We start from the raw sequence: 25,416 nt of genomic DNA on the forward strand, positions 1-25,416 counted from the left end.
TTCTGTGTGAGAAAGAGTGTGTAAGTGTGAGCGTAACTGGTGAAGGGAGGCATAGTTTAGCAGAGGCATCTACATCCCTAGCATGTACATAATAACATAACATTTACTGCTGCACTCCAAGCCTTATCAGGAGGTGATATCTCAGTGAGCCTGACATGCCAGCTCCTCCTTGTTTCAACATGTGGGGCACTGAGGTTTGGGAGCAGAAACAGCCAAGACCCATTAGTCCTCTTCTGCTCATAAGGGGCTGAATCCACATGCCACACGTATAAATCTTTGCAAGGGTTTTTTTTTAGGTCACTTTATTCTGACTACAAATCCCAGTGCTATCTCACACCTCATAAATCTTCCCCATGTCTCCAAGTCACTTAGTTTTCCTCTCTTGGGCTTGTTAAGCAAAAAGGGTCAGAGTGTTTGAAATCTAGGTTGGTTTTATTTTCAGAGATTGATTTTTCCTCACCACACTTTCTTTTAAATTCAGCTCAGAAGATTCTAAGGAGAGCTTGGAGTTTTGGAAAACCAAAGGGACCTTTTCACATGGGCATTTGCTAGCCGTTACTTGACTTGCTGACAATTGCATTGTGGCAGTGTAGCAGTTTCTAATCTGATAATATCATCTCATATTTGCAAAGAATTGTCTCAACGCTGCCCATCCCGTAAGATTTTCTACAAAGATCCTGTTCTTTGTGTGCCCTGTTCTTTCTGCTGGGCCAGAAGTGCTGCGGGTTGGTGTGACAGGGACTTTTCTGTGGTAGCCCTGAAACAATGGAATGTCCTGCAAAAAGAAATGGCCTAATCCCCCCCTTTGGGTTGCAGTGTGAAGTGGACCTTTTTAGGTTTCCAACCAGCTAACCATGATTTCCATCCTACAGTATACGCCATTCCACCCCCTTCCTTCTGGTTTGCCACCCCTTCCCACAACTGTCAATCAGAATTCTGGGCCCAGTAAGCAGGCTCAGTTTTCATTCTGGTTCATCTTTGTTTTTTGCTTTAAATATATATCACTCCTGCTAACCTTGGAATTCCCCCTAGTCTGCTGATGCTTCCCTTCTGTTCATAGATGCTGGCACACGGATCAACGCTCAAAGAATGAGATTGCTATTGTTAAACAAGACAGAGCAAACATGATTTATTTCCTTTCTAATAATAATGGGATTATATAGGATAGGATTTTTTAAAATTATGTTTTTATTGATATATTGTTTTAATTTTCCTGTGACTGTTTCCCACTTTGTAGATACATTTTTACAGCGAGACTGAAAATTACTAAATATGCTGTTTGGCAGGAAGAAAGTCAGATCAGTGTTGCTGTTCATTTGGAGGAAGGAACTGAAAAAATTGCAGCATCCAGAACGTGGCATAAAGGGCCAGTTCAAACCTTTATTTATAGATAGAACAGAATTAGTAGAACAAGCAAAATTTTTATTTTGCTTGTTCTACTAATTTGCCTGTCACCTAGGGACAGGTGATGATAAAATGTAAAGAATAAATAGAATATGGTGACTTAGTACAAGCTTAGAACAAGCTGATCACTGCAATGCTGAATGGGTAACTCAGGCCACTGCAAAACTGGAACTAGCCTAGGACAACCTTTTCTTGCAGCTCCCACATGCTCAGTGGTTGAGTGACTTGGCCTTGCTTCTTCCTGAAGGGACCCAGGAACTCATTGTGTCCCTTCCTCGCTCTTCCTAATGGCAGCCGCTTCTCCTTGCTCTTCCCTTCCCATTTGTAGACAAGAACAGCAGAGAGAACCGGGAACAGTTGGGACTGGATCTTCCTGGCATCCTATGCATGTCTACTCAAAGTAAGCCCCACATTGTTCAATTTGTGCGAGAACCTTTAGTGTCTGGAAGCAGTTTTGTAAGAGATGTGCACATAGTGCCCCCCCCCCCGGGGCTATATTATTTAATTCATGCAGTTTTGTGTTGTGGCAGTAATGATTCATCCCACTAACATCTGAGAGGGGCTGAGGTGTACATTGGCCTTGGTTGGGGCACCTGAGATCTGGAGCCTCCTTCTCTATGAAGACTGCCTTGCTCCTGCCCTCCCAGTCTTTGGAAAGGTGGAAGGCACCATACCATTTTTTTGTTACACTTCACATCTTGCCTGACACTCAGAGTTGACTGTTTCAGGGCACTGTTCTTCTTGAGTAATTGTGGTTACTGGTTTGATTAGCATTTTCATGGTTGTTTTAATCACTTTTATGTGAGTCATTTGGTGGCGCTAAAAGCACATAGAAACATAGAAATATTTCTATAAATAAGCAAATAACACCATCATTAAGCTGGAAGCTCAGTGTCAGTAATCAAACTTAAAAAAACAACAACAGCATTTGAACAGTAGTGTCATAATAAATCAGAACATTTAGCTAGCAAGTGGCTGGACCAGGCCCCAAAATTATTCCTACCCACCCCATTCAGTCAGGGGCTTGCTGAGTCATTTTGGGCCTAGTCTGGCATCTGTAAAGGCTCTTCTGTCAGTCGAGACATGTGCCAAGCAGACTCTCCTTTCCTTGGGTATAGAGCAGGAGCGGGGAATCTCAGGCACAAGGCCCAAATGCAGCCCTCTGGCCCTTAGAACTCACCCCAAGTCATGCCCTCACTGGGCCTGCTTTGTACCCCAAATGTTTTCGTCTGGTTAGAACAGAGCTTTTCAGACTTTTCATGATGGTGACACACTTTTTAGACATGCATCATTTTGCAGCATAGTAATTCGATTTTACTAGCAATCTGGAGGTTAAACTAACCCCTTTCCAGCCTTGGGAGGAGTGCGGGGAGCATTTGTGTGACACACCTACGCACTGCAGTAGACGCAGTTTGGAATGCATGCATTTAGAACTGTGATAATGCCTCATTTGTCTGCATGGAGGATAGAGGGGTGTGTGTTATTTGTGTGTAGAAACTAGCCTATTGTACAAAAGTAAGACCCACATTCTTTACTCTACCTGCTTTTGCCTCTTCCTACCACAGGCATGTGGCCCTCAGAGGTCTGCCCAGAAGGGAATCTGTCCCTTGGGCTGAGAAAGGTTCCCTACCTCTGATCTAGAGAAAGGCGATGGGTTATAGGACTAGGAGAAGTGCGAGAAGGGCAGGTGGAGATGGCTTTCAAAGTCACGGCCAGTTCTGTAGGAAGAGGAATCGTTTCCAAGCTCTTGTCCAGTCCCTCTTGGGAAAGTCTTGCATGGAGGGAGGAAGGAGAGCCTGCCTAGTGCTTAGCAACAGCAGCGAGCTCTGCGGCTTCTAGCCAAGGGAAGAGAATGAGGGCTGATGTTCAGAGACATAGCCACCTAGTAATAGATGAGCTAATAATCCACAAAGGATGTTATGAGCAGAGGCAAAGTACTGGGGGGAAACGAGAGCCTACATGAGTTTGCAGTGGCTTCCTTGGGGATTGTAGCAGTTTCCCAGCAATATTTCTAGGCCTCCCATGTGCCCTGTCCCCCTACAACCTTCTAATTGGTTTGCTTCATGGTATTAAACCGCAGCTCTGAACAGAACAGATTGAAACACACCATGACACACACACACACACACTTTCTCTCTTGTTTTTTGTTTTTTTTAATACTGCAGCTTTATTTGAATGAAACAGTCCATGTTGAGATTCTATAGGGAACACTGTTGTAGTGGATGGAGTGGGTGGGGAAGGTTTATAAAACATCTCACCCTGTTTCAAAGGTCCCTTGGGTCCCTTGTGTTTTGTGCTTTTAGGGTTCTCCTCCCCCCAAATGTTAGATACTTGCCGGAAAGGGTTGACGCCGTCCCCTTGCTCTGCGTGGTGATGGAAATGCTTCATGAGGGAGCAGAGGGTGAGCATACAGTGAAGGTGAAACTGAAGGCAGGGAATGGCGCCAGATTCCCAGACGAGTGTCTCAGAATCCCAGGGAAGAGAGTGACAAACAATGAAGGACCACTTCGCACAATCCATTGACCCGGAGTCCCTTTGTTAACTGTTCCGGCAGTTCACATGATTCATTAGCCCATTTGGCTTCGGAGCAAAAAGGCTGACGGACTCCAGGAACGCTGCTAATGGTTGGCTTGAGCTGCTTCTCCCTTGAGCACTTTTTCCTAACGTGGAGGATTTAGTTATCATTCCTCTTTGCAGGCTACTGTACAAAATTTCATGATACTGATCTAGGAACGGAGCAGTTACCAATTGCAAACTCGAGCATGTGAAATGTGGCCTCAAGGCAGGTCCCAAATTTCTCTTCCTTCCAGTTCTGAGGTGCCACTGTCAATTAGGTGCGGGACGTTGGCTTCTTGACCTTGTATAACTTGGTAACTGGAGTTTCTATGTGAAGAGTGATTTTGCACAGAACTATTACCTGTGCTTGTAAGGGTGGCTGGGGAAACCCAGCCAGATGGGCAGGGTATAAATAGTAAAATTAAAATTATAATTATAATCATCATCATCATCATCATCATCATCATCATCTCTGTTACCTTGGCTAAAAGCAGCTTGTGGCAAAGGTGGAAGCTCAAACTAGGCACAATGCAGAAGAACCATCGTTTTTCTAATTAGTGGCCCCATGAGGTGGATATGAAAATCAGGAAAGCGGTGCTCTGGGAGAGGGTGACTTACTACTCTTGCTCTCTGTCCTATTTTTCTCAATATAAAGCCTCAAAGTTGCCATTAGCACTCTCTGTGTGGAGGGTGTGTGTGTTACATCTCTCAGTTTAGCCCCAAGAATTCAGAAATGGTTCACCTGTATGCAGGTCCCAGCTAGGGAACCTTGGAAATGTAATGATATAGAAATGTAACATGGTGGTTTCTTGAACTTGAAACCAGAGGAATGAAGATCTAGTGAAGAGAAGATACAAAGTTTTCTAATGTGTTAGCATAGTGCATGTGTTACCACTTCTCCATCTATATAGTTGCAAAAGTCAAGCAGTCAGACCTATTTGGCTATCCAAATTCAACTATGGAACATAGGGAGACGTGCTCTTGATTTTGTAAGTGGCAAACCAGCCTTCTGATGTCTGATTTTTTTCGCTGCTTCCAGAGTCCTAACTCCCAGTACTTAGAGCCATAGAATTGTAGAGTTGGGACCCCAGGGGTCATCTAGTCTAAACCCCTGCAATGCAGGAATCCTGGCTCAGGACTTCCCAGGGTGGGCTCGAGCCACCAGCCTTCTGGTTAACAGCCAGATGCTATTTGCATGTCCCAATTGATAACCTTCAGCCCTTCCATTCCAAATCCACCCACCGCCAGTCTCCTAGTGTTGGTGTGGACTGTATATGCTCAAGTTTTGAAATATCACAGCCAGCCTCAAAGTCCTTGCACCTCAAGGATGTAGGAAACTAACTCCACTTGTCCTTGAACCACATGGGCGGGCTGGCCCATATCCTGCAACAGAGCTCTCAATTGGCCTCCCCTTGTGCTCTTAAAAGATGCACTCACTGGAGTACCTTCTCTGTGTTGTTCCATATTAGAGGAGCACAGGTGCAAGGCATCTGGAAATACAATAGCTTTTTCAAAGACCCACTATGGGAGCCCAGATCAGAAGACGCAACACACTTTGATGCTGAGCCCTGCAGGGGATCAGACATTTTACAAGCAACCCACATTGAGGGGGAAATATAGCCTGATTTGCAGATTGTGTCACTGCTTCATTCATGCTTTGTGATTTAAATGGGCCATGGGGTAAAGCCTTTGCCCATTCAACATCCACTGTGAAGAGGTGTCAGAATGAGAGCAAGACACTGCAGACAGAGCATAGGTGAATGGATTGCCTGCTATTTTGGTTATTTACAGTATTTAAAAATATCCCTAAACCACCAGGGCCAGTACAGTAAATGAATCTAACATATGCACACATAAAACAACAGCAGCAGGGCAGGTAAGACAATGAGTCAGCAGTAGACCAAGTACCAACCTAAGCAACAGAAGCCTAGGTGAGAATATGTGCCTTCCCTTGGCACCAAAAGTGTAAGGAAGTTTGTGCCAGCCGTATCTGGGATGGAAGAGCACTCCAAAGATGGGGCACTGCTACTGAGAAAGCCCTCTCCCAGGCTTCCCGATAACAGAAATTAAAAGGTAAAGCACCCCCTAGACGGTTAAGTCCCGTCAAAGGCGACTATGGGGTTGTGGTGCTTATCTCGCTTTGCTGGCCAAGGGAGCCGGCGTTTGCCCACAGACAGCTTTCTGGGTCATGTGGCCAGCATGACTAAACTGCTTCTGGTGCAATGGAACACCGTGACAGAAACCAGAGCGCACGGAAACACTGTTTACCTTCTCGCCACAGCGGTACCTATTTATCTACTTGCACTAGCGTGCTTTCAAACTGCTAGGTTGGCAGGAGCTGGGACAGAACAGCAGGAACTCACCTCATTGCAGGTATTCAAACCGCCAACCTTCTGATCAGCAAGCCCAAGAGGCTAGTGATTCCCACGTCCCATAACAGAAATTATTCAACTGACTAACTTTAGAACCTCAAAGCAATGAGCTCCTTTTTACAGGCCTGATACCGGCATGCTACATCCTCGGGCAGCTGTCTGGGTCCCAGCAGCACCCTCTGACAATGGCTGCCCTGGGATCTCCAACTGGCATCAGGCAGTGAGCGCCCGTTGACATTTTTCAGTTTCCCCAATATAGCATCTCTCAAGGGCTTGTTATACAGTTCTGCCTACATGAAATGCTAAAATTAAACTATTGATTTTTTTGCTGAATTGTAGGTTATTCCGAGGAGGATGAATAAGCTTAACAATTTGTTTGTAGTCCCCCCCCCAAAGAGAAATCACTAATTTAGTATTTGTGTGCATGGTCTGGCTGTGATAACTCAAGAGCTAATTGACATATTCAAAACAAATTTGGGACTCTTGTTTGCACAAGGAAAAACAGATGCTTTTGACTTGCAAGTTGCAACTGGAAGTGTGGGAAAGGAACTTTATTGGGTAGCTTGGCAAAAAGTGTCTTTTTTTTTTTGCTGTGTGTGTGCAGTTAAAATGCCTCTTCGGCCAGCACTGACTGGATCACTACTATGATTACCACCATAGTAGTGCAAGGCAACCTGGGTACCTTCACTGTGGAAGGAGAGTCACTTTGCCTGAAGCCCCCTTAACCCTGGAGTTGCCTCTGCCTGCCAAGTATACAAATGTTGGGTAAAATTTCCTAAAAGTCAGCATTAAGTGGAGCTCATTTTAGGGAGAATTGGATAGGGGGCAAGCTTTTCCCTTCTGCAGCTACCCAGTCCCTTAGCCTCTTCCCCACTGGGTTCTAGACCATATTTATCCTTGTGTTAGCAAACCGTTTTGTTTAATGTATCAGTTTGGCCTCTTCTGCTTACCCCTTTCCTTGCTATTAGCTTTCTGGGTGAGAATCCAGGCTGTCTTGCCATTTAAGCTGGCCTTTTTGCAGCCTCAGATTCAGGTAGCTAAAGCAGAGGAGACCTGAGTGCTAGACACTGCACTGAGGGGATCTACGAGGAAGATGGGGGCGGGAATTTCCTAATTTATAATTGTGTGGATCTTCCCATTAGCTCCTACTATAGCTCTTTTACTGACCCACAGATTTTCAGCCTCATTATTGTCTGCACCATTCAGAAAATGAACACAATAAAAGAAAGCAGGGTTAAAGAGAGAGCTTCTCTGTCCAGGATCTAAAGCTCTGAATCCCTTTTTAGTTATAATAAGTCATGGTGATGAAGTTCATAATTACTTGGTTCAATATATTAATTTGTCCAGCTCATAATGCTTGGCTCTATTTTGAATCGAGTGCCACTTCCCTCTGAAGTTCTTCTGCGGCTCAGAATGTTAAACAAGATACTTTGTGTGTGTGATCAGCATTCAGCCCAAAGCCAGATGCTTTGTGGGTGTATGCACAGAAAGTATTTAATGTTAATCCCTCACTCTCAACAAAACTCTCACAGATTGCTGTGAAATTCCCTGAACTTCTAAACCGTACATGTAATTTACAAAATATCATGCTGCCAGCAAACAGTCACTAAAGGATAGCATCCACAATGGTATAACTGCAGCCATGCAGGTAGTACCAAATGAAAGTAATTGTGCCAAATTCTCAGGGCACAATAAAGTAATGCATATGCTTGCAGTACCACACATGTGCATGCACCAAAAATATGAGCCAGAGGAGAGCTCCTGGAAAGACAGCTTTTTTTAAATGAATGCTCAGCAAGGAAGTTCCCATTCTGAATTGAGCCACATATTGTTTTTTAATTATCACAGGCCTCTCACTGGTACAGTCTGTGTGGATGATACTCTTACTCCCTATCAAAATCCTTGGGGGCAGAGTAGCAACTGAGATAGTCTCACCCACTTTTCATTATTTCTGTCAGGGTTGCCTGAATCTGTCCTGAAGTTGCAGTTGGCTCCTTCTGCTTGTAAAGGGCAGACCATGCATGTCTTGCTTAGTGCTGTAAAGATGTGGGTCAGTCCTGGTCCCAGTGGAGTCAGTAGCCAGAAGAGTGCGCAAGAAATATTGGTGCCTGAGGTGAAAAATCTAAATGCCACCCCCAGTGGTGGAGAAAATAAAGAAATGTAAATTTGCTATTTTTGAGCAGTACCCCTAAACACTGCCTTGAGAAGATCACCTCACCCTGTCTAATGACAGGTGCATCTGAAAGGTTACACATACTTATTTGCCTTTTGTAAGAACTTACATTTTGGAAGCCCCTTTAAAAAAACATTCCTTCTGGGGGTTGGTTCCCCCAATTGTCTTGGAGAACATTAGTCTCAAAGAGCATCATCTCCAAAGCTCTGCACAGTGAAATGCCACCCTGCAAGACAGTATCTAAGAGAGCATTCATAAACTGTATGACAATGTATAGATTTGTGTTTATAGTACATGTCAGAGCTGCTTGAAGATCCTAGCTCACAGAGGATCACGCTAGCCAGCGATCATTAAGTAAAAGTCTTTATTGAATTACAGTTTCCATTCTCACGCTGCTGCGCGCAAACTCTACGTCTAGTAGCTAGATCGGCGAAGCTCCGTCTGAGTCTCCGCCCCGTGTGCACCAACTTAATATCCTAGCCTTGCTCCACCTTTTCCGCCTGACTGTCCTCCTCTGGGTCCCTCTACCCCCCGGGGCTTCTTCCTTCCGGGATTCTTCTGACGCTGACCCGGACCCTCCTGCCTCCTTGCGCCGGGCTTTAGGACCTGGTTCCCTTTCGGGGCTGCTTACTGCGCCGCCTTCCTCTGCATTTGAACTTGGCGCGCGCGCCCAACCTTCCACCTTCCTCTTAACCGTTTCTTCGCTCCCCGATGGAGGTGTGGCCACTCCTGACTCATGCCCTCCCTCCTGTGGTGAGCTGTCAGCGCTTCCCCCCTGGCTCCCTTCCTCTTCCCTGCTTCCTGGCGGTGACGCTGGTCCCGATTTCCAGCTGCTCCCCCCTGAGTCCCTTCTGGCTCTATCTTCCTGGGGTGCCCCCCTTGACTCCCCCCTTGCCCTGGCCACTGGTGCTCCTTTCTGTGAATCCTCTGATTCACTGGAAAGACTAGGAGATCTCGGGTCGTCGTCATCACTCATCTTTTCTTCTGCCTCCTCCCCTTCGCTCTCTGTTTCCTCCCTTGCCCGTGCCTCTGCTCCTAAACCCCTGACATCCATCCCCCCCTCGAAGCCCCCCATTCCCCCCTCCCCTCCTTCCGGTGCTGGAGCTGGGGGCTGCTGTTGCAAAGGGACGAACGTCGGATATCGGTCGCTTCCCGTGGCGGGCCTCCATCTGAAGTCTTCCGGTTCTTCCTCCCTGCTCTCGTCGACGACGGTCACCTCCGCTTCCATCTCTGTGCCGCCGTGCTCAAAACCAGGGTCGTCCCCGAAAATGTCCATGTCCGTCTCTCCCTCACTTCCTCCTGGCGGCGTTGCTCGTCCTGAGCATTCCAGCCACTTTCTGCGGAACTGTTCCTCTGGCCTATCGTCCCACCAATACGAGGGTTCTGAGGCGGATCCCGAGGGTGACCCCTCCGGGGAACGGACGTCTCGTGTCGGTTCCTCGTCCGAGTCGAACCCCCGGAACGTGCTGGCCGAAAGCGTGGGCGTGAAAAGCCAGTCGTCGAAAAAGTCTGCTGGCATAGGTCTATGTGGGAAGAGGGCATGAAACTCGTCTTTGAGCAGAGGTTCGTCTAAGGCGTAGCCCGGCACCCAGCTGTTCGCACTGGCCGGGGTGCCCTCCTTGGCGAGAAAGTATTCTACCCCCTCTTCCCCCCATCTGGAGTCCAAAATCTCCGTGACTTCGTTGATGCGCTCCTTCTGTGCCACTCCCGCGTGCCCTGTTCCGTCTCTGGCCGGACTCGGCGCCGTTCCGGGTTCCTGGAACCTGTGCGGTGCCTTGTAGGGAGTGAGCACCGATCTGTGGAATACCGGATGCATTCTGGAACCCTCCGGAAGTGCCAGTCTGAAAGCTACCGGGTTGACTTGCTCTTCGACTTGGTAGGGCCCCAGTTGCTTATGCCCTAGTTTCTTCTTGGCCAACGACCTGGCCGGCACTGCGTTGGCTGCTAACCAAACCCAGTCTCCCACGTGGAGCTCTTCTCCAACCCTTCTGTGCTTGTCTGCTTGTACCTTGTATGCGTGCTTGGCCAGCTCCAGGTGGCGCCTCAGCTGATCGTGGACTTCCTGCAGCTCCGACGCGAACGCATCTGCTGTCTGCGGCTCCCCCTCCCCCATTCTTTCCAGTCCCGGGAAGGTTCTGGGGTGCCTTCCGTTGTTGGCGAAGAACGGCGTGACCCCCGTGGACACGTGCTTCGTGTTGTTGTAGGCGAACTCGGCAAGCGGCAGGTAATCCACCCACGTCGCAGGCTGTTGATTTGCATAACATCTCAGGTACTGCTGCATGATGGCATTGACCCGCTCCGCTTGCCCGTTGGTCTGCGGGTGTCTCGCCGACGCCAGGTTGATCTTGACGTTCAGGAAGCCCATCAGCTTCTGCCAGAAATTCGAGATGAACTGCCGCCCCCGGTCGGACAGAATAGACCGTGGCAGACCGTGAACCTTGAACACGTGGTCTATGAACAGTTTGGCGGTTTGCTCCGCCGTGGCCACCTTAGCACACGGAATGAAATGGGCCATCTTGGAAAACAGGTCCACCACCACCAGCACTGCCGTCTTGCCCCTTGAGCTGGGCAGATCCGTGACAAAGTCCAGGGCCACCCTTTCCCAAGGTTCGACCGGAGTTTGCAGGGGTTCCAACAGTCCGGCCGGCGGTTTGTGCACTGGTTTGGCCCTCTGGCAGGTGTCACACCTCGCCACGTAGTCTGCGACCTCCCCTCTCATTCCAGGCCACCAGAAATCCCTGGCTACTAATTCCACCGTCTTCTCCTTGCCAAAGTGCCCGGCCGTGGGCGCGTCGTGCAGCTGCTGCAGCACCTTGGCTCGAAGTTCGTCTCCCGGCACGTAGATGGCCCCTTTACGGATGAGCAATCCATCTCTTAGCTGGAAACCGTCGGCCGCTGCCTTGCCCCTTTGCACCTCTGCCATCTTTGCTTGTGCGAAGGAGTCCCCCTGCAACGCTCGTCGCACCGCCTCTAGGTCCACGGTCGCCGCGGCGCACGCCCACACTGTCGGTGCGAAGATGTGCATGGCGGCCGCTGGTGTTGCGTCCTCCAGATACTGTGGCTTACGGGAGAGAGCGTCTGCCATGATGTTGGTGTCCCCCGGGACATACTCTATTCGGAAGTCGAAGTTCGCAAAGAACTCAGCCCAACGTATCTGCCTCTGGTTCAGGAACTGTGCCGTGCGCCAGTGCTCTAGATTCTTGTGGTCCGTGCAAACCTGCACCGTGTGCTTGGCGCCGATCAGAAAGTGCCTCCACGCCTTGAACGCTGCGTGAATGGCCAGCAACTCCCTGTCCCATATGGTGTAGTTCTGCTCGGACTTGCTGAGCTTCCTGGAGTAAAACGCTCCCGGTCGCCACACCACCTGCGGGTCTTTCTGCAGCAGGACCGCCCCCACGGCTCTGTCCGAAGCGTCTGTCTCCACCCTCATCGGCTTGCTGGGGTTGACATGAAGCAGCTGCTCTTCCGACGCGAAGAGACGCTTGAGTGCCTGAAAGGACTGCTCCGCCTGCTCTGTCCAAATGAACTTCTTTTTCTTGGAGCTAAGCGTGTCAGTGATGGCCGCCGTCTGCATCGCGAAGCCCTTGATAAACTTGCGATAGAAGTTCGCAAAGCCGACAAACCGTTGGACCTCCTTCCGGTTGCGCGGGCTCTTCCAATCCAACACCGCTCGCACCTTGGCGCTGTCCATGGCGAGCCCCTTGTCAGACAGCTTGTAGCCCAGAAAATCCACCTCCGTCACGTCAAATTGGCACTTCTCCAGCTTGGCGTAGAGCCTATGTTGCTTTAGCCTGCTCAGCACTTCCTTGACGTGTTTGTCATGCTCCTGCTGCGACTCCGAAAAGATCAGGATGTCATCTAAGAAACAGACGCACGTCTTGTAGAGAAGTCCCGCCAACACGTGATGCATAAATGCTTGAAAAACGTGGGAGCCATTTTGCAATCCAAAAGGCATAACTCTATATTCGTAGGTCCCCAGTGGCGTGAACATGGCTGTCTTCCACTCATCACCCTCCCGCATGCGAATGAGGTTGTACGCCCCCCGCAGGTCCAACTTGGTGAACACTCTGCCCTTCCGTACCTTTGCGAGGAGGTCGTCAATTCGGGGCATGGGGAAGTCCGATGGCCTAGTCACACTGTTCAAAATCCTGTAATCCACTACGAGTCTCTTTTGGGGCGTGTCCCGCTTCTTAACAAAGAATACGGGACTGCCCCCCACTGCCTTGGACTCCCGGATGAAGCCGCGCTGCAAATTATGATCAATGAACTCCTTGAGTTCTTGCAGTTCGTCCTCTGACATGGAATACAGTCTCCCTTTAGGCAGCGCCGCCCCCGGCAGCAGGTCAATTTTGCAGTCATATGGTCTGTGAGGGGGTAGCCTGTCTGCCTCCTTCTCGCAGAAAACTTCCAAAAATTCAGCGTACTTGTGGGGAATCGCTTGCAGCGTGCCTAGCAGCAGCTGTGACTCCTCTTCCTCTCCTTCCTGCCTGGGCACGATGCAGTGTTCAGCACAAAAGGAAGAGCCGAAGGTCAGCTGCCTCTGGTACCAAGCCATCGTTGGGCTGTGCTTGTCCAGCCAACTCATGCCCAATACAACGGGCGTGTCAGATAGTTGAGTGACGTTGAAGCTGATGATTTCTCTGTGATTCCCAAGTCGCATCACCATTGGTGGCGTCTGCTTCACCACTTGCCCCCCGAGCAGCTCCCTGCCATCCACCGTGACAACCTGCAGGGGCAGTGTGGCCGGCAGCAACTGCACAGCGTGCCTGTCGACAAAGTCCTGCCCTATAAAGTCCGCATTGCTGCCTGAGTCAATGGTGATTGGCACGTCTATGGTGATTCCATTGGGCAGCTGGAGAGATGCTGTGAGCCTCACTACTGGTTTGGGCGGGAGGGGGTTCACGGGCTGTAAAATCTCTGGGGACTGCGTCACTAACACGTCTGGCTGGGCCCCAGTGCCTCTTCCTCCAGCCAGACTGCGTCGTTTCCCTGCTGTGGTCCTCCTTGCTGCGTTGCTGCAGTCACCATTGCCGAGGCTGCAGTGAGCTTGTGGGGCCTCTGGGGACACTCTTTTGCCATATGCCCTGGTTCCTCACAGACGTAACACTTCCTGTTCCCTCTAGGAGGCTTCGCTTTCACTGCTGCCGGTGCTAGGGCTCTGGTTGCTGACTGAGCCCTTGCACCTCCAACCTCCATAGGTTCGGCTCCTCCTCCTGGCGGAGGCGTGGATTGCGCCCGCGCTGCTTCTCTGGGAAGGAAGGAGGGGCCCCCGGCTGGTTCGCGCCCTCCACGCCCTTCGTCCTTGCTCCACGGACGTCCTTCCAGCCTCACCCCCACTGCCAGTGCCCTCTGAACGACCTCCTGGGTGGTTCGGGGTCTCTCCCCCCTCGCGATCTCATCTTTAATCGAGTTGTGCAGCCCCTCCCAAAAGAGGTCTCTTACAGGAGCCGAATCTCTGTCCCATTCCAGGGCACTGACCAAGGCGAAAAAGCGGGCATGATACTGCCTGACGCTGGCCCTCCCTTGTCTCAGCCCATGCACCTCCTTCCGTGCAAGATCCACGTCAATACTTGATAAAAAGCACCCATCCATCGCTTTAATAAAGGCATCCGCATTCTGGAGCGCCGGATCCTTATCTCTCCATAAATTGCGTAGCCATGCTTTCGCATCCCCATGCAGATGGGACATGATGAACCCCACTCTCTCTTGTTCATCTCTAAAGTCTTTATGCAGCAGTTGCAGTGCACACAGTACGTCGGCTCTAAAGTTGGGATACTGTTGCAGGTTCCCATCGAAGTGAGAGACCAGCCCGCCTGTCCGTCTCGCCAACCCAATTCCCTCCTGCCGGGGTGTCTGCTTTGTCAGCACGTCTAACCTGACCTGGAGATCCCTGCAGGCGGCAGCTGCCTCCTCCTCTCTCTTCCTGGATGCGAGAACCTCGGCGTTCAGTTGTGCCACTGCTTTTCTGAGGTCCTCTATCTGCTGCTCAGCCGTCATGTCGTCTGCCGTTCGTGAGCTCGCTAGTAGGCACCTGTTTCTCTCCCCTCCTTGAGGCTGTAGATGCCCACAATGGAGAGACGGAGCTTACTGTCAGAGCTGCTTGAAGATCCTAGCTCACAGAGGATCACGCTAGCCAGCGATCATTAAGTAAAAGTCTTTATTGAATTACAGTTTCCATTCTCACGCTGCTGCGCGCAAACTCTACGTCTAGTAGCTAGATCGGCGAAGCTCCGTCTGAGTCTCCGCCCCGTGTGCACCAACTTAATATCCTAGCCTTGCTCCACCTTTTCCGCCTGACTGTCCTCCTCTGGGTCCCTCTACCCCCCGGGGCTTCTTCCTTCCGGGATTCTTCTGACGCTGACCCGGACCCTCCTGCCTCCTTGCGCCGGGCTTTAGGACCTGGTTCCCTTTCGGGGCTGCTTACTGCGCCGCCTTCCTCTGCATTTGAACTTGGCGCGCGCGCCCAACCTTCCACCTTCCTCTTAACCGTTTCTTCGCTCCCCGATGGAGGTGTGGCCACTCCTGACTCATGCCCTCCCTCCTGTGGTGAGCTGTCAGCGCTTCCCCCCTGGCTCCCTTCCTCTTCCCTGCTTCCTGGCGGTGACGCTGGTCCCGATTTCCAGCTGCTCCCCCCTGAGTCCCTTCTGGCTCTATCTTCCTGGGGTGCCCCCCTTGACTCCCCCCTTGCCCTGGCCACTGGTGCTCCTTTCTGTGAATCCTCTGATTCACTGGAAAGACTAGGAGATCTCGGGTCGTCGTCATCACTCATCTTTTCTTCTGCCTCCTCCCCTTCGCTCTCTGTTTCCTCCCTTGCCCGTGCCTCTGCTCCTAAACCCCTGACAGTACAATTTAATTTATTGGAGTTTGATATAGTACACACTTGGGGAATTTATTTGGCTGGATACTAGCGAAGTGGGTTGTGTCATCATAAAAAGTTCAACTAGTGGCCACACCAATAACACTGTCCAAGGTGCTCCACCAGGCATTATCTGCAACGTGTTAGTGTGGTGCCTGAGATATTTGTAATACTGGTTCTGTAGGCAGAGCTGCAATCTGAAAGAGAATGCTATTGTCCTACAGACATGTATATGCAGCAATGTAGTCAGGGATGCCATTCTATGCAACAGGTGACTACATCACTTGGTGCCTGGAGGTGGGGAGAAATGAAGACGAAAGCAGGAAAAGCTGGTGTCTGGATAACTTTTGAAAGTGTAAAATCCCTCCTCCCTCAGTTGGAGCTCCGTCTGAGACACTAGTTATAGCATTGCTTAGCAATGAAGCAAATGGATGTTGGCTGAATGAAGTCAAGTTCTTATCAAGTTATCTGTTAAATGATTTTCTCTCTTGCTTATTATTCTCCCTCTTGTAAGAGATTCTTTGATAAGGACAGGAAAGTCAAACTGAGGTCTGATGTGATCCTCTGTTTGCAGTCTAAAGTGGTATAGTCTGTTCTACTATCTCAGGTTTCCACCACCTAATTTCCATCTCGTTCTGTTGCGCATATAGACCAGGCATCAGAGGACAAGAAGGCAATGCCGTCCGCATTCTCACATGTAGGGTAGGCTGCTTCCTCCTGATTCTGCTATTGTCACACAGAGGGCAGGTTATCACCAGTCTGCCACAGTTCTCTGCTTGGGGTAAAACTCAGAAGCACTCAAACTACCCATGCCTCCTCCTTCAGCTGCAAAGCTTCCTGCGATAACCATGGTCTCTAGACTGCAGTTTATTACCATGGAGTGTAAATTGGTCCTCGTTAAAATGCAATTTTCAAAGGCACTATGGGAGATCTTCCTCTGTAAATGTCTTGCTCATTTATTAAACATCATCCAAGGCCAATCAGGGCAAATGAAAAACATTGGGACACGAAGAAGACAGCGCTCCAAAAACTGGCAGCTCTCATGCAAAGAATGCCAGTCCTCCCGTTGGCTTGCCGGCTGGTGGCTAAAGCCGCCTCTATAGATCTGAGAGAAATGTAGCAAGCTTTGTGCAAGGCTACAAGGGGAAGAAGCGTTCAACTGCTTGGAGCCTGGTCTCAGCAGAGAAAAGCACCTGGTGGAGGCAAAAGACTGCTCCGTGACAAGGCTCTAATATTTTCCTTCTTCCAGCAGAAAAGGGATCTCTGCCTCAGCCTGTCTCCTTGTGAGGCCTGAACAATATTAGGCTAGCCCACACCCTGTACAAGTATCATTTTCATCTGCAGGCTGCAAACTTTTCTTACTTGCATTTAAATGCGTAAAATCATTTTTACAAGGTGCATTTGAACTCCTGTTGCTTTATATCAAGACCCAAGGCTAAACTCAGTTTGCACTGCATATTTAGGCACATCCTCTAATATAACATGGGCCACTTGGCATGGGACTGCAGTTGCAATCCTTCACATCTCACATAAAGTTTACTAACCTGGCCCAATGTTAGTAATAACTGCCAAAAGTACAGGAAATTAGTTTTGTACAACAGCCAGAGAGATACAGCCATACAAATCCATAATCTTTCATATATGACCCCCTTTTTCTTTTGACTAATAATGAATCCTAAGCAACAGGCAAGCTAATAATCTAAAATCATTTCCCCATGCCCCACCTGTTTAATTTAGTCCTTTCTTCAAACATTCTGCAGTAACTCACTGTGACCCTTCTCCAGTGGTGAGATAAATCACATAATACAATATCTGTTCCTTGATTGGTTTTGTGAAGCTAACTCTTCAGTATAAAAGGGACACTCACCTGGCAGGAATACTAGCCCTAGTTTGACTATGTAGACATGGAAGGTTTTAAGTCAGCAGCAACTGTTGTTTAGAATGCAATGGCTGCACAGCATTGAAAAGCAAAGGCTCTCCTGCATCCAATAAGAAGATATGCTGCTTCTGTTCCAGGCTTCTCCTCAACTGACCAACCAGATTTCCCTGGAATGCTCCCAAGCAGAAAGCAAGAGGACAATGGCCATCCTCTATTGCTTGTCCATAGCACCTGGCAACTAGAAGTATACTTCCTCTGAATATGGAGGTTATAATTATCTGGCATGGCTAAGAGAGACCAGTGGACTTACTGATGGCAAATACACCCCCATCTCATATGCACGCACATAACCTAAATATTTAATTGGTTCACATTCATGTCTTTACTTTATTCTCTCCCCCCCCCCCCGCCAAAAAAAGCCTCCATGAATATAATACTGTATCTCAGATTTTTGTAGTACCTTACATGATGGACTGGTTTGCAGCTCACAGTTCTTTCCGCACACATTGCCGTTATGCAGCAATGAAACTCACCTGTTGGATGAACGAAATGCCTCATGCAATAGCTGCATCATAACACACAAGCTTAATTAATTAATACATCCAGTTGAATTAATACATCCAGTTGAAATTGCAGGTCTCCTTTAAGATGGCAGAATATTTATAAAATCTTGTGTGTCTAGGGTATTGGGTTCTAAGCTTCTTGTACTCATAAAAAGTACCACTTGAATAGAGCAGAACAATAATTTTATATGTACTTTAAATAACAGCACAGCTGACATCCATTAGGCTATAAGTAGCTGCTGATTCCTAAGTGACTATAACACTCCTCTGGAAGCACCTGACATTTACTTGGAGGTCTAAATGTTCAAGTACTAATGCAACCCAACTCTGCTTCACTTGCAAGTGTTTATGTTTCCAGTATTAACAACTGCGGTGCCAGGTCTAGGGTTTAAGCAGCTGCACTGTCCATGCTACTGTAAAAACATTCTATATTTCCTCTTAACAACAATTTGTACAATGACATGAAACCTGTTGTTTCAGTCTTCATGCTTCTGACGAGCCAAGGCACTTGAGGTAGCAATTTCCCCAGGAAAACCTGCTATTTCTAAGCCAAAGAAAGGAAAGAGAATGAAAAGGAGGAGGGATCAGTAAATGAGGCTCCCTGAGACTTATATGATGATTAAAATGCAGATTTATCACTGGTAAGATACCTGAACCAATGACAACTAAATACATGATTAGTTCCTACAAGCAAGTCATATCCCCTATGAATAGATAGGCACCATTGGTCCTTACTTACACATTCTCATATAGATGTATGCTCAAATCATAAAGGTGACGCACTGAAAAAGGGACAGAGAGGACGGTACCAGCCCAGGATATGTATTTTGTCCCCCGTCCCTCTCTACATGGCCAATCCCACACGCCTGTTCTTCCAAATATCACAATGCCTGTTTGCAATAAAACTCTCCAAATTTCCAAGGTAGCTCACAACTCTTTCTACCCATAGACTACTAAGTCTCCAAGACAATATGGCCTCCAGGATTAGGGGTTGAGGAGAAATCGGACTCAGTTGGTATTTAAAGGCAAACCTACCTAATCCACACTTTCTGAAACAATACATGAACAATACATGAATACAGCCATCCCCTGAAATTCATACTTCTCCCAATTTTGCAATGCAGTTCTCCAGCCAAGTAATCTGCCACAAAATACATATACTAGGGTAAAGTGTGCATAAAAATGTGTGTGTGTGTGTGTGTGTGTGTGTGCATATGCTTTTGCTGATAGTTTGGAAAGGTTAATTCTCAATGGCTTCAAATATAAGGAGGAAATCTACAGATTTTACCTATCCAATGGCTCTAAGAACTGTAAAATCAGAAGGAAAGGGTAATGCAGCCTCCATTCTTTTAAAAGGGGGGCAATTAAGGCCAGTCATGGAGGCTTTTAGAAATTTTGAGACCCTACCACCTTTCTCTTGTACAACAGCAATCTAGTATCCTCCTTTGTGTAAGAAATAACTGGGGTAGGAATCTTTATCAGAGCCACTAGGAAATGATGGACAGCAAACAATTCTGAATGTTACCTCTGTGCGGCTGTGAAAATGAAGAAAGCACTTGGGACATCTGGGAGGAAAAAAATATATAATCCAATCCAGATTAAACAATATGAAGTCGGTATGCTTAATGAATTTCTCAGATGCCATAAACTTTGTTTCCCCTCTGCCAGCATTCACACTTGCAGCCAAACCTATACAACTATCACCATATGAAAGAACATCTCTTTCATCTATGCCATATGCTCTCCTCAGATCTCCTGCAGCAGTGATAATATTTGCTCAGGGTACCAAAAATCTCTGCAGACCTATACATAGTTTATCTGGGAGTAAACCCCATGGAGCTAAATGGGACATGTGTAGAATTGTGCTTTAAATCTTCCTACATAAGGGAATGTGGCCATTCCATCCCCTTTCACATTTAGATTATTACAAGCACCAGTATACTTTGACCTGCAAAGAGTTTTGGAAGGAGCAGAATCAGCATATTCAGAACCATCAAGGTAATTCAGGCACAACTTGGCAGTTAAACTGGCTGGGATCCTACTCTGTAGCTACCTTACAAATCTAGCCCTGCAAAAACCAATTTAGGAAACTATTCCTTCCATGTGTGGGATAAAGCTAGGCTGAATCAACAGAAGTATAGTGTCCTGATCAAGGGAAGTAATACTGCTGGCATCAGTCCATCTTGGGAGACAATGGAAGAGTGTCCCTTGAGGGGAGAAGTAAAACCGCTGGAGAGTTACAGCGCCTGCTGTGGCTGAAGTGACTGATACGGGAGAGACATGTTTTGTTGCAGCTGGGGCAGAGAAAGGCATCTGGTTGTGCTGATGCAGGTGTACCATGGTGTTTCTTCTTTCTGCACTCCTCTCAGTGGTCATTCCTCCTCTGGTCACTGCTGTGGATACATGCCCTGACTGTTTCCAGAGAAGTAATAGTACTGCCCTATTCTGCCTTGGCCAAACGAAACCTGGACTACTGTGTCCAGTTCCGGGCGCCACAATTTAAGAAGGATATTGACAAGGTGGAACAGTTGAGGGAATTGGGCATGTTTAGCTTGAATAAGAGGAGACTGAGAGGAATTATGATAGCCATCTTTAAATATCTAAAGGCCTGTCACATGGAAGATAGAGCAAACTTGTTTTCTCCTGCCCCAGAGGGTAGGACTCAAACCAATGGCTTCAGGTTACAAGAAAGGAGATTCCGACTAAACATCAGGAAGGACTTTCCGGCAGCAAGAGCTGTTTGACAGTGGAACAGACTTCCTCATAAGGTGGTGGACTCTCCTTCACTGGAAGTTTTTAAGCAGAGGCTGGATAGCCATCTCTCATGGATGTTTTAGTTGAGATTCTTGCATTGCAGGCAGCTAGACTAAGTAACTGTCAGTGCCCTTCCAACTCTACAAGTCTATGAAAGCATTGGGTACTGGGGAAACCAAAACCATTACTAGCTCCTAAATTACTTTAACCTTCCTTCAAAGATATAGATTCTGGATTCAAAAAGGCCCTGACTTGCCAAGACAGCACTGAAGGTGGAGGAAGGTGAGATGGGGGTGGGTGGGCATTTCTACACCCAAGGTATTCCTTGAATACGAATGCAGTTCACAAGCTCAAAGTAATGGGTGCACTGGTGCAGAGTGAAACTTTGTACTGAAAACTCCCCTCTGCGAGCTGCTTATGGAAGTAGGGGCAACAGGGTAACATTTACCCAAAGCACCCTACTCAGAAGACCACCTCCTCCTGACTTCATAATGTATAGTTTAACATACTGATTTAGAAGGGTTAATGCTGCCCAGCTCAAGTTGGGAGCAACAAGCTTGCTTTCCTGAGATCACTTGGTCTCTTATAGTGGTCGTGTGGCATCTCTGAAAACACAAGTCTGCCATCTAATTCCCTTTAAGCTTCCCCACCCTTGTGCATCCACCTGCCCCAACTCCTGTGGGGTTGGTCTGTTTCTTTTCCTGCTTCCTCTGCTCATCACCCGGCTTGAGGGCTCCACCTGTCTCCCAACTTCATCATGCAAACTGAAATAGAGCAGTCTCATCCTTGAGTGGTAAATCAAGCACCATGATATCAGCACCCTGCAATTAGTACTGAGCCACAGGTAGGTACTACAATTAACAAACAACTATTGCAAATTCAGGTGTCATAAGGGCTTAGGAGAAGATGAAAGGTAGTATATGAAAATGTTTTTGGTGGGATAATTATGGAAAAAATGGAATGGGAGACAGTTATTATTAAATAATTTGTCTCAGAGGAGATCCTTGCTTTAAGGCTTCTGCAGCTCATGCTTTTGACGCTGCCAAGTGCAGCACCACAATTCAGTCACCTTGCCAAAGAGGCCCCTGACCAAAAAGCCTCTTTCATTCCCTATGCTAGATTGACAATCTACATCCATGGTGGTGGAAAGAACAAGTTCAAAGGGAGGGAGAGCTGAGCAGCTTGAGAAGGGGAAAAAGAGGGAGGGGGCAGAGGAGGTCAACAGCTGATCCTGCAGCTTACGTCTGCCCCAGATTTTTTCCATCCATCTCCACCGTCCGCAACGAGTCTGTTTCTCTGCTTTGCCGAGCGAAAGTTGGGGGGCACAAAGGTGTGAAGAATGGGTCAAAAGCAAATTGCACATGGACAAGTAAATACATGAGAGTCTTGAAAATGCATATGGAGACTCTGAAGCACATGCAGCGGGGGCGAGATTCCGTGGTCACCGGCACGCAGGGAGGAGCAGCCCCCAATGGAGACAAGTGGGATGCTCTTTCGGAAAGGTGAGGTGGTGCTGCAGCAGACAGATGATGGTAGGCAGAGCCAGCCAGGGAAAGGTCATAACACAGAGATCCAGAAGGGGGTGCTGTGCTAGACTGTCTCCTAAACTGAGGCTCTGTGGTAAAGAAGGTAACAGTTCTTGTAGAAATTTGTGCTTTAATATATTTTGTTTTTGTTTAAAACAAAAGTTCCCACTTCCCTGAGGAAGTCCTGTCCACTATTCCCAAGGAAATGTGGCTTTCCCCCGCTTTCATTCATCCTTTTAAATAGCTTTGTCATTCTCATCTTTGCCTTTCGTTCTATTGTTTCCATCTCTTCTTTCCATTCCTTCCTCCCTCTTTCTCTTGTGGTTTGTTTTTTTTAATAATCAAGATTTGTTTTTCTTTTAGACATTATGACTTCCTCCAGGAATCCTTCTATGTTCTGAGCTGGATCCCCTTTGCGTCGTCATGCTTATCAGTCTTTGGTATGGACACTTTGGTGTGCCAGTGAGGAGGGGGAGGAAGAGGAGCAGAGGTGACCAAGTAGGAAAGGAGGAGGAAAGTCTCAGAAGACGGACGTACTCGCTTGCTATCATCTGAGCAGGACAAAAAGGAAGAAAAGTAACGGTCCACAGAGGGGAAATTTGTCTTGGGTGATGGCACCGTTTTCTGGAAGGACAACTGCTGCAGGGCAAGAAAGAAAGAAAGAAGAAGGGTTAGTTAAGGTAACTGTTCCTGCTTTTGTAGTATAAACAACAACAATGTGATGCCACAGAAAAAGCTCATGCTCTTCAAGGCTGCATCAACAAAAGTATAGTATCCTGATCAAGAGAAGTAACAGGACCACTTAGTCAGACCACACCTGGAGTATGGTGTCCAGTTCAAGGATCTTGACAAGCTGGAATGTGTGCAGAGGGGGGCAACGGAGATGATTAAGGGTTCTAAAGAACAACTTTGGTTAACGAACATGGCAAAGGTTATGAGGATCAATAAACCATTTGGAACTACATATGGAAAATTGGTTAAGCATCGGGTGATTGTGTGGCATGTTTCCCAGTTCTTGTTCCACCAGAAATCTCATCTGTGCCATTGACTCCACTTTGGAACACCAAAGTAATTCAAGTGAGGCAGGTACACGCACCTTAATCAATAATGGACCCTGCTGCTATAAGCAAATATGCAAAACAGTCAAGTCAACATGCAGAATTCTCCCAACCTTTACTTTTGATTTGGGATATTCAAACACTATTCAAACACTATGCCAAATATAAGCCATTACCTTTGTCTGGGACAACAGGCTTCCTTGGACAATCTCCCTTTTTTAGAGTGACGTCATCAATGGCAATATCTCCCTCTGAGCCTGTGCCACGGACGCCTTCAAAGATGATCTGCAGGCAGAGCACATCAGAGTTGGAAAGGATCTCAGGTAGCAGGCCAGGGACCCAACCCCTTAAACTCTCACATGCCCATTTTCTGTTTGTTTTTTAAAAGGAAGAAAAACGCCCAAATTCTCTTCGGGTCATTTTGTGTTTACCATGCCCTATCCTAAACGTAGGGACCAACTGAGAATCCACTTTTAGGCTTATCAGCAGGTTCCAATAGCAGATGACTCAGAAAATAACCAGGACATAGACAAGAGGGGAAATAGAGCAGCGCTTACGAAGATTAAATCAAATGAGGAGTGTGAGAAGAGGTATGGTTTGGGAAAAGGAAGGAAACTCATCTGTTGGTGCTGAGTAATGGAACAGTGCAATCCTATGCATGTCTACTCAGAAGTAAATACCACCATGCCCAATGGTGCTTACTCTCAACAGTTACACTCTTAATAGGATTACACACTTAATTGGAAATCAATCCAGCGACGCTTATTTCTGAGCAATTATGGGATTGTGTGGTAAATGTGCTGGAGAAGCAATCACATGAGTACAACATTACATTTCAACCAGAACCTTTTCCTGTCTCATCACATCTTTGCTATCCTTTACCTCACCCCCTTAGCACGAGTCATCTTTTACTAAATGCACCTGCCCCCAAGCTTGAACATTTTTCAGAGGCAACGTAAAACACTGCAGTTTTTTGTGTCAGTGGTTTACAACTGGAAAGTAGTTGTAGATACTTAAGTATGCATATACTCTTGAATGTCCTCCTCATTTTAATGGGTCATCCTTGTTTCGTTATCTGCCCCAGGCCTTAGGATAGGAGGTGAGTCCCCAAAAGCAACCAGCTAAGGAGGGAACGAGTCAAGCTGCATCTTCCTTTGTTTGAGGCAGGATTCATGCTTGCTCTGGTGCTAAAATATCTCAAAACCCACCACTGTGAAGGCCACAACTTTGTTCCTGCCTCTGTCCTGCTTACTCTGGAATCACAGGGGGCTCCTTCATTCTTGAGGCCTGGCAGTTACAGCTTCATTAGCCCATGCCATGCGTGCTGTTCCTATGGTTACAAGGCTTTACGGGAAGCTTAGGGCAAAGGCTCAGTCGCTTCCCATTCCCTAAGGTGCAAAGCCAACCTCTGTGTTCATATCCTATTATGCAAGAGATGGCTGCAACTCAAGCCTGCCACGAGCAATGTCCATGTATTCAGAAGAAAATATTCGTCTCTACTACGTTCCTTGCCTCCCGCTTGCTGCAATTTAAAGGATAAAGTCTGAAGGGATGTGTCTCTCTCTGAGATTTCACCTCCCCTTGTGTCAAGCTACACCTGCTGATATTGCCTCTCCTACACAACCATTAAAGAAAGATGCAAGAGCCCTTTCCTCTTTCACCATACTTCACAGTAAAACTATTCCTCCATCTAGCTACCTATTATGTACAAACTCAAGCTTTAGTATAGCCGCTGAAAAGTCAGCTGGGAGACTGATGCAGTAGCTCAAATGCCTATGAAGGACACCTGATGCGGTCATTTGGAAATGCCCCAGGTTCATCACCAGTTCTTGAGGGCCCAGCCAAAACCCCCAGATGAGCCAGATAGAATAAAAATAGTAATGTTGCCTTCATAAGCCTTGTGGCATATGACCAAATGACAATGTTACTGTGTGCCTAGAAATCTGGGTTCATGAGTGTTGCTATTTATGCTCCCATCCCTGTCAAGTGTAAATGGTCCAGAAACATTATAACAGAAATGAGAGTCAAAGCAGCCTATGAATTAAACCAACGTATGCTGGAGCAGGCTCATAAGCAACTGAATGATAACAAATTAGTTGCCCATCCCCATTGTCATTAAGCACACAGCAATAAGCGAGCTACAAGCCATAAACAGCACACTTGCAAGTAACAAGATTATTGTTTTATGGCACCCCAAAGCATGATATGCACTTCAGAGCTAAGTAAAACAAAGCAAATACACAGACATGCATTCATAAGGAATCATTCCCTGAAC

The 25,416-nt window shown here is 47.5% G+C and overlaps 1 protein-coding gene and 1 long non-coding RNA gene across 6 annotated transcripts in view; one reads left to right on the top strand and one right to left on the bottom strand.

Annotated features, from left to right (window-relative positions):
* The window catches only part of LOC308582932, a 211,818-nt gene that overhangs the window by 173,798 nt on the left and 12,604 nt on the right, over positions 1–25,416 (top strand). Inside the window, exon 6 of the long non-coding RNA XR_014005945.1 lies at positions 22,447–22,763. This is a non-coding gene — a long non-coding RNA (uncharacterized lncRNA). The remainder of the gene's footprint in view (positions 1–22,446; positions 22,764–25,416) is intronic.
* Positions 15,347–25,416, bottom strand: part of MDGA1 (MAM domain containing glycosylphosphatidylinositol anchor 1) — a 253,690-nt gene continuing 243,620 nt past the window's right edge. For 2 of the 5 annotated variants that reach the window (XM_081186379.1, XM_081186381.1), the window contains exons 16-17: positions 23,318–23,426; positions 15,347–22,722 (exon numbers count right to left, since the gene is read on the bottom strand). In XM_081186379.1, the coding sequence (XP_081042505.1) occupies positions 22,631–22,722; positions 23,318–23,426 (201 nt within the window). In that variant the 3' untranslated portion in view covers positions 15,347–22,630. The remainder of the gene's footprint in view (positions 22,723–23,317; positions 23,427–25,416) is intronic. The other 3 variants (XM_081186380.1, XR_014005922.1, XR_014005923.1) reach the window with 3 other exon arrangements.

The sequence above is a fragment of the Podarcis bocagei genome (assembly GCF_964188305.1).
Source record: "Podarcis bocagei genome assembly, chromosome: 3".
NCBI classification, from domain to species: domain Eukaryota; kingdom Metazoa; phylum Chordata; class Lepidosauria; order Squamata; family Lacertidae; genus Podarcis; species Podarcis bocagei.